The following is an 8229-nucleotide window of genomic DNA, read 5'->3' as shown; positions in this document are numbered from 1 at the left end:
GCGGGGACAAAAGGACACGGGGATATGGGGACAGGGGGACGTGGAGTGCAGGGACATGGGGACGCAGGGACATAGGGACATAGAGCGCAGGAACATGGAACAGGGGACATGGGGACACAGGGACATGGGTGTGCAGAGGGACACTCACGCCTGGATCTGTCCCTGTGCACCCGTGTCCCCAGGTCCCCGCACACGGGTTCACATGGATTTGGGCACAAGGGAGCACACAAAAGTGAGCGTGTGTGGTTGTGGCGTGCACACGGACACATGCAGACATGGGTGCGCTCAGATGTGGGTGCACAAGGATGCGGGCGCTGATGGACATGGGAGCACGCGTGGACACGGGTGAGAGTGAACATAGGAACACAGACACGAGCACCAGGTCCATGGGCACCCGTGGGCACGAGCGCTCGTGTGCGTGGGCATCCATGGACATGGTTGCACGTGGAGACGGCTACACAGGGACATGGGAAGACACGGACATGAGAGCACACACCACGGTGCACGTGGACACGGGAACACGCGGATGCACACGGACAGGGGAACACACAGACAGGGGCACCCGCATCCATCCACCCCCATGGTGCACGTGGAAGTGGGAAGGCATGGATGCACACAGACCTGAGCTCACACGGACATGGGGACACACGGACACTGGCACCCATGGACGCACGGACATGGGCACCCCTGGACGCCCATGGACACGAAGCACATGGACGCGTGGGTAAGCTCACAACCAGGGATGTCCATGGCCGGGGATGAACACAATCGTGGCTGCACACGGACACGGCTACGAGCCCCACACCCACACCCCAGCTCTGGGCCCCCCGTGGAGCCCCCAGCACCCACCTTGGATGGTTCCTTGGGGCAGCCGTCCCCCGCCGTAGCCGTCCGCCAGCTTGGCCCACTGGTAGGCGAGCGGCGCGGCCCCTCCTCGGCTGTAGCAGCGCAGCAGGACGCTGCCCCCCAGCGCCTGGTCCCCTTCGGCCCAGCACTGCGGGACGGCCGGCTTCTCTGCGGGGCGAGGAGCAGCGTCACCACCAGGGGCAGGGGCACCACCGGGGACATTGACACCACCGGGGACACGGTCATCACAAGGGATGTGGTCACTACCAGGGGCATCGTCATCACCTGTGCCACCATCACCACCAGGGATATGGTCACCACCGGGGTCGTGGACGCCACCGGGGACATTGTCACCGCCACCAGGGACGTGGTCACCAGCAGGGACAATGTCACTGCTGGGCATCGCCGCCACCAGGGTCATGGTCACCGCCACCATGGACAGCGTCACCCCTAGGGACACTGACACTTCCAGTCCCATTGCTCCCACCATGGACGTGGTCACCACCAGGGCCACCATCACCACGTGGGACACTGCCACCACCAGGGCCACCATCACCACCACAGAGACGGTCACCACCGGTGCCACCGCGTCACAGCACCGGCCACCACCGGGACGGGGCCCACGGGGGTCTCACCTTGCACGGTGACGATGACCTCGTGCACGGCCACGGTGTTCTTCTTGACACGGCACTGGTAGGTGCCGGTGTCGGAGACCTGCAGGTCGGCCAGGCGGATGGAGGCGTCGTGCTGCCCGGGGTCGTTCTGCACGAAGGCCACGCGGTCCTGCAGCCCCGAGCCGCTGCCGTAGTTCACGTGGTGGTCGTGGTAGGAAAGGAACTGGGGAGGGGAGAGGAACAGGGTGTGAGGGTGGGCAGAGGGACCCAGGGGGCTGCTGCTCCCTCCCTGCTCCTTGCATGACACTGCTGCACTCCCTTGTGTCCCTGCATCCCTCCTGTTCCATCCCTCTTTATCCCTTTCTCCTACCCCATATCTGCTCCTCTCTCTCTCCTTGGCCATCCCTCCTTATCCCATCCCATCCCATCCCACCCCTCCTGCCCCATCCCTCCCCATCCTCCCTCCATCCCTCCCAGCCCCACAGGACGGGGTCACCTGGGTGACCCCACACCCAGCTCCCCACACTCACCACGTTCTCGGGGCCGGTGCGCTCGGGCGTGATCTGGATCCACTCGATGCCCACGCCCTGGGGACCGTTGTCCTCGGGCTCGAGGACGTAGGGGCAGCCCAGCTTCACTGAGTCGCCCTTGGCCAAGTACAGCACCTCGCGGCCTTTGCTGTTGATCCTTACGGCCAGGAGGAGAGCTGGGGAGAGGGCAGTGTGTGAGCACCCTGACCCTGTGCCCCACAGCAGCCTGACCCCACAACCCACGCCACCCCAACCCTACGACCCGCAGCACTCTAACCCTGTAACCCAAAGAACCCTGACCTGATAACTCGCCCCATCCCCATCCCCACAGCCCCCTGCCCCACATCACCCCACCCGCTGGTGCTTGGATACCCATCCACGGACACCCCAGCGGGATGGAGCACCCATCGGCGTCGGCACCGTTGTGGTCACCGTGGCCGCAGTGCCACCCGCTCGGCTTGGGGACACGGCCCTGCCAGCATCCCCTCCATCCACCCTCGGTGACATCGGGGCCGTGGCACCTACCTGGCATGAGCCCCAGCAGCAGGAGCTGCCCGGCGCCGTGCCGTGCCATCGCGCTGCGGTGCCGGCGGTGAGGAGGAGGAGGAGGAGTGCGGGCGGAGGAAGGCTCCGAGGCGACGAGGCACCCGGCGCGCGCGGCCCTTTTACATGCTGGGCCCGGGCGCTCCTCCCTGTGGGGCGGATGCCTTTGGGATGACTGAGTGGCTCCGAGCTGTGCGTGAGCGATGCCGCCCTGCTCCACTCCCTACCCGGTAATTACGCGCTGCTGTGCCATGTGGGGTTGCATCCCATCGGAGCGGGGCCAGGGGCTGTAGTATGGGTTGGGGGCCATGGGGCGCTCGGTGGGGCGGTGGGGCGCGGATGGGTGGGGGGCTGCAGACCCCACTGGGGGCCGTCACCCTGCAGTAGGCAGCGGGGGGAGCAGTGGGGTCAGTGGGGAAGATCCACTTGGGATCCATCGGATGCGTCCCAAGGAGACGGCGGTGCTGCCCCACGCAGCCCCAAAAGGGTTTTGGTGTCGGAGAGGGACACAATTGTGGGAGCTTAATGGTGTGGTTGGGCCATGGGGCTTCGTCCCCCACAGATCCCTCCTCTGGTCCGGCTCCCTTGGCACGGGGACGCTGCCACCGCAAGGGGACCACCGAGCCCACCTCGGTGACATTGGGTGACGCAGGGACACGGTGGCAGCACGGGGATGCATTGCAGTGGGGATGGAGGAGGTGGGGACCTGCAGTGACCACGGATGGGTTGGGGACAAGAAAGGCAGAGCAGCGTGAGCTGGGGACAGGGGGACCGCAGATGGACAGAAGGGTTGGGGACAGGGATGCCACGCAGCGAGCGTGGATGGGTTGGGGACAGGGATGCCACACAATGGGAATGGAGGACTTGGGGCCAGGGATGGTGGCAGCTGGGGACACGGATGCCACGCAGGTGACAAAGCCCACGCGGGGGCAGCTCAATCCCTGGGACCCCCTCCTCCCTCCCCACCCCATGCCCCATCGGGGCCGTGCCACACGCAGGGCAGCTCCGGTCACTGCCCGGTGCCCCGCGGCGCAGCTCGGCTCCGCCGGCGTTTTCCGCCCCACTGCCCGATCCGGCCGGGCAGCACCTCCCTGCCGGCCCCAAACGCTCCCCGGGGCCACAGCTGCTCCATTTACTGTCCCCACGCTGAGCTCATCGCTGTCACTTAACCCTTGCCGGGAATCGGGGCCGAGCTGGGCACGTGCTGGGCAGCGTCTGTGATTTGGGGCCCCTGCGGCGGCACCGAGGGGACGGTCCCCACCGCGGCGCGGCCTCGGCTCGGTGGCTCCGGTGACTCCCGCATTCCTCGTGTGGGGGGTGGGGGGTGGGGATGGCACCCGGCCCCGGTGGTCACCGTCCCCGGGACGCGGTGGCGTTGGGAGCCGTGGGGCTGAGCGCGGCGTAGGACGCGGCACCGCGTGGCCAAGGTGGTGACGGGGATGGAGGTGACCCCTGGGGACACCAGAGGCCCCGTGGAATTCAGGCTGACCCCAAAGGGGCCACGCGGCCCCACGGTGCCCGGCTCCAGCGGGGGCACCCGGAGCGAATGCAGCGCTTTGGGGACACAGGAGGAGGTGGCACTGCCCCTCTGCCCACCCCGCAGCCCCCCACGCCGTCTCCCTGCCCTGGGCAGTGTCGTCTTTCCCAGCTCTCCTTATTTTTCAGCTGCTCGGTGAATTAATCAGAGCCACTCCTCCGGGATCCCAGCCCTGCGAAGCCGCCAGGCCCCGTCCCGCTGTGGTTTGTTGTGCTTTTTTTTTTTTACTGTTCCGAGGTTTGCATCATGCTTTGCTTTGTCCCTGCACAAGGCCACTGCCACAGGGCCTGGAGGTGACACGGCGCTGAGCCAGTGGTGCTCACAGGGCGGGGGTGGCAGCGGGGCAATGACGGCTCCGGGTTGGGCTGCGCCTGGGTCATGGGAACCCAGTGGAGCCCCCCAGGAATAGGGCAGGGGCTGGGGATGCTCCTGTCCCCAGCAAGCAGGGAGCGGGGCAGGGGGCTGTCCCTGATGCTAACCCTGACCCCAATCCTACCCTAACCCAGCCCCGACCCTGAACCCTACCCCAGTTCTAACCCTAACCCAACCCTAACTCCAACCCAACGCTGAGCCAAACTACACCCCCAATCCCAACCCCTACCCCAACCCCAGCCCTGACCTGTAAGTGGGAAACAAGAGAAGGACAGGAGCTGCCGCCTGCTCCACCAACATCTCTGTTTGCAGACAACTCTGCCTAAGAAAGCCGCAGCCGCCGAGCTGCCGCGTTCTGCTCCGCCTGGGGCTCGGCCCCGCTCCCCACGCGCCGCTCCACCTGGGCGCAATACTTCTCGGGGATGCCAGCAGCTCTGCGGGGGGGAGAAGAAACCATCAGGCAACCCAGAGCCGGGCCGAGCTTCAGGCACGCAGCCCCGGAGGGAGCAGGGACCCACGGGGAGTCCCAACGGGACAGGGCTCGGGGACGCGGGCATCACCTGAGCTCCTGGATCTTCTGCTGCTTGAGCTGGGCGATGCGCCGGCTGCGCTGGCGAGCCTCCTCCTGCAGCCGCTGGCATTCCTCGAAGGCGGCCGCGCGCTCCCGGGCCTGCTGCTGCTGCCTCTCCCGCATCTGACGTCGGATGTCGTCGGCGTGGGCGAGCTGCAGGGCTGCCCTCCGCGCCTCCTCCGCCTTCTCCTTCTCCATCTGCTCCTGCTGGGCCCTGCGGTGGGGAAGGACCCCCGAGGTCACCGAGTCCAAGCGTCAAGCCGGCCCCGCCGCGCCCGCCCCGGGGGATCGTGGAGTCGTAGAATGGTTGAGGTTGGGGAAGATCCCCGAGGTCATCGCGTTGACCCATCCCCAACGAGAGAAGCACAGAATCATGGAACCGTTAGGGTTGGAAAAGACCTCTGAGATCTTCAGATCCAGCCGCTGGCCCATCCCCGCCGTGCCCACTGAAACCATCCCGGGATCGGGGAATCGTGAAGGTTGAGGAAGACCCCTAAGATCCCCAAGGCCAACCCCAGCCCATCCCCACCATTCCCACCCACAGAACCATGAGGGTTGGAGACCTCCAAGATCCCCACTTCCAACCCCAACCCGTTCCCACCGTAGAACCATAGAATCAGCAAGGTTGGAAAAGACCTCCAAGCTCATCCAGCCCAACCATCCACAATTCCCACCCGCAGAACCGATAGGGTTGGAGACCTCCAAGATCCCCAAGTCCAACCGCAACCCATCCCCACCATTCCCACCCACAGAACCATGAGGGTTGGAGACCCCCAAGATCCCCAGGCCCAACGCCAACCTTCACTCACCATGACCACGTCCCTCCGTGCCACGTCTCCATCTTTCAGAGGCACCTCCAGGGACGGTGACCCCCCCACCCCCCCGGGCACCCCGTGCCAACGCACCGCTGCTCTTTCAGAGACCACATTTTCCCAACTCCCATCCTGACCCCCCCCAACCCCTGCCCTTGGCGCACACCTCCCACCTCACCACGCCGAGCTCGGCGCGGCGCCCGTCTCACCGGAGGATGCGCTCGAAGTCGTGCCGGTCCCGCTGCACCTGCACGGCCATGCAGTGCTCCCGCGCCGCGATCTGCTCCCTCCGGCCCCGCCGCAGCTGCTCCTCCATCTCGGCCTTCTTCCGCGCCGCCTCCTTCTCCTTCCTCCTCCACTCCCGCTCCGCCGCCTCCTGGCTGCGCTTGGCCCTCAGCGCGTCCTGCCCACGGGGACAGAGGGGACAGGAGGGGTGGGCGGTGGGGACGGCAGCCCGCCGAGGGGGTGGTCGTGCGGGGCCGCGGCTCCGCTCCTTGCTCCACAAGGGCAGATCGGGTACCGTGCCTCGCTGCGGGCGCAGCTCACCCGCTCTGCCTGCTGGTCGAGGGCCCTCTCCTGCATGGCCCTGAGCCGCGCCATCTCCTTCTCCTTCTCCCGACGGATCCTCTCCTGCTCGGCTTCGAGCTCTGCCTCCCGCTCCTACGTGGGACAGAGCCCGGTGGCGGCTCCCTGCGTCCCGTCACCCGCCCGTGCCGCCGCGCTCGGGCCCAGTACCATTTTCTGCCGCTGGTACTCCAGCACCCGCTCGTCCGCCATCCTCTCCTGCTGCAGCCGCTCCTCCTTGCACCTCTGGTTCTCGTCGTTGATGCGTTTAATCTCAGCCTGGATTTTCTTCTGCTGCTCCCTCTTCTGCTCCAGCTCCTGAACCGCAGAGCTGAGGGTCTGTGGGCTGCGTGCACCCAGCGCTCGCTCCGGGTGGGCAGAGCTCGGTGGCTGGGGGTCGCTTTGGGGGGGTGGCTCAGCCTCCCCAGGAGACCACAGCCTCAATTCTGCCGGCTCGTGCGTCCACGCATTGAGACCGACTCCCCCAGCACCGGGTCACCCTTCCAACGGGGTGAAAATCGGCCTTCATCCCCCTCTGCTCCCCGGCAGCTCCCTGGCTCCTGCCCAGCACCTTCTGCTCCTCCATCTTCAGCTGCTCCAGGTACCGCAGCACCTCCTGGCTCTCCTGGTCCCGCTGCTCAGCCCTCAGCGCCCGCTCCTCCGCGTTCTTCTCTATCTGCTTCACCAGCTCCTGTCTACCCCTGGAAAGAGCCACGGGATCACAGCGTGGTTGGGTTGGAAGGGACCTCGAAGCCCAGAGAACCACGGGATCACAGCGTGGTTGGGTTGGAAGGGACCTNGCCGGCAGGGCCGGGCCACGCTCCAGTTCTGCAGGCGGGGAGCGCTGAAAGCGTCCTCGTACTGCGGGGAGGGGAACGCGGCCGCTAGAAGAGCCCTCCCGGCGTCCCCGCCATTCCCCCCGGTCCCGGTATCCACGAGTCCCGGTCCTCCCGGTGTCGCCGGGCCCGGTTCCCCCGGACCCGCCCTCCCTGCCCCCCCCGGTTTCCCGGCCCGGTCCCCACCTGCCCCGCTCCGTACCGCGCCGCCATCAGCGTCCTCCGTCTCCTAGCAACCGCGCCCCGTGACGCCGCAGCGCGCCCCCTGGCGGCCGCGGGGAGAAATGCGGGCACGGGGCGGGGCGGGGGGGGTCCGCGTTCGGGGTCGGGATCGTTCGGGGTTTGGGGTCGGTGTGTAGGGTTGGGGGTCAGGGATGGGGCACCCTGGAGCCAGGTGGGGGGGCAGTGCGTCGGTTGGGGTCAGTGTTTGGGGCTGGGGTCTGTATTCGGGTTGGGGTCAGTCCAGTCGTTGGGCTCATCCCATCGTGACCTCCGCTAAACGAACCCCCCCCACACGCCCCCCCACTTTTGGGACCAGGCAATGGGGCAGCGCTTCGTTCACTTTGGCTTTATTTCCTTTTTTCTCATTTCTTTCCTTTATTTTGCTCTCTTTTCTTTTTTTTTTTTTTTCATTCCCAGCTGCGGATCCCGGTGCCGGCTCCGACGAGCACCAAATCGCTGCGGCCAATCCTGGGGGCGGGGGGCACCGGGCAGCGGGGTCGGGGGGGGGGAACAACGTCAGAAAGAAATAAATAGTGCTGGAACCACGCGGAAATACAAAAAAAAATCCCGGCCAAAAAGCAAAATAATAATAATATTAATAATAATAATAATAATAATTCAACCCCCGAAGCTAATGACGAACCCAACGATGTGTCGGGGTGGAAGTGGGGAAGAGCTGAATTCTTGGCTTCGATTTGCACGGAGAACCCGCGGAGGTGGGGCTGGGCAGCCCCCCCCCCCGGCGCTGAGCATCCGATGTGGGGCGGCTGTGGGGCGGCGTT

At 66.1% G+C, this 8229-nt stretch overlaps 2 protein-coding genes across 2 annotated transcripts in view; both read right to left on the bottom strand.

Annotated features, from left to right (window-relative positions):
• VSIG8 (V-set and immunoglobulin domain containing 8) lies at window positions 850-4821 on the bottom strand (the record flags this gene model as incomplete). Its single annotated transcript, XM_021376512.1, is given in 5 exon segments — window positions 850-1014; window positions 1482-1683; window positions 1991-2166; window positions 2516-2682; window positions 4690-4821. Coding segments are annotated over 5 exon segments (763 nt in total), but the record flags the coding sequence as incomplete, so codon positions are not given.
• CFAP45 (cilia and flagella associated protein 45) overlaps window positions 4722-8229 on the bottom strand; it is a gene marked incomplete in the record, with an annotated part of 10767 nt that continues 7259 nt past the window's right edge. Inside the window, 6 exon segments of the mRNA XM_021376503.1 lie at window positions 4722-4876; window positions 5003-5227; window positions 6035-6228; window positions 6372-6485; window positions 6561-6707; window positions 6961-7090. Of these exon segments, the coding sequence (XP_021232178.1) occupies window positions 4765-4876; window positions 5003-5227; window positions 6035-6228; window positions 6372-6485; window positions 6561-6707; window positions 6961-7090 (922 nt within the window).

The sequence above is a fragment of the Numida meleagris genome, chromosome 24 (assembly GCF_002078875.1).
Source record: "Numida meleagris isolate 19003 breed g44 Domestic line chromosome 24, NumMel1.0, whole genome shotgun sequence".
Taxonomy (NCBI): Eukaryota; Metazoa; Chordata; class Aves; order Galliformes; family Numididae; genus Numida; species Numida meleagris.
The sequence above is the reverse complement of the archived record's forward strand: the minus strand, read 5'-3'. Positions and strand labels throughout refer to the sequence as shown.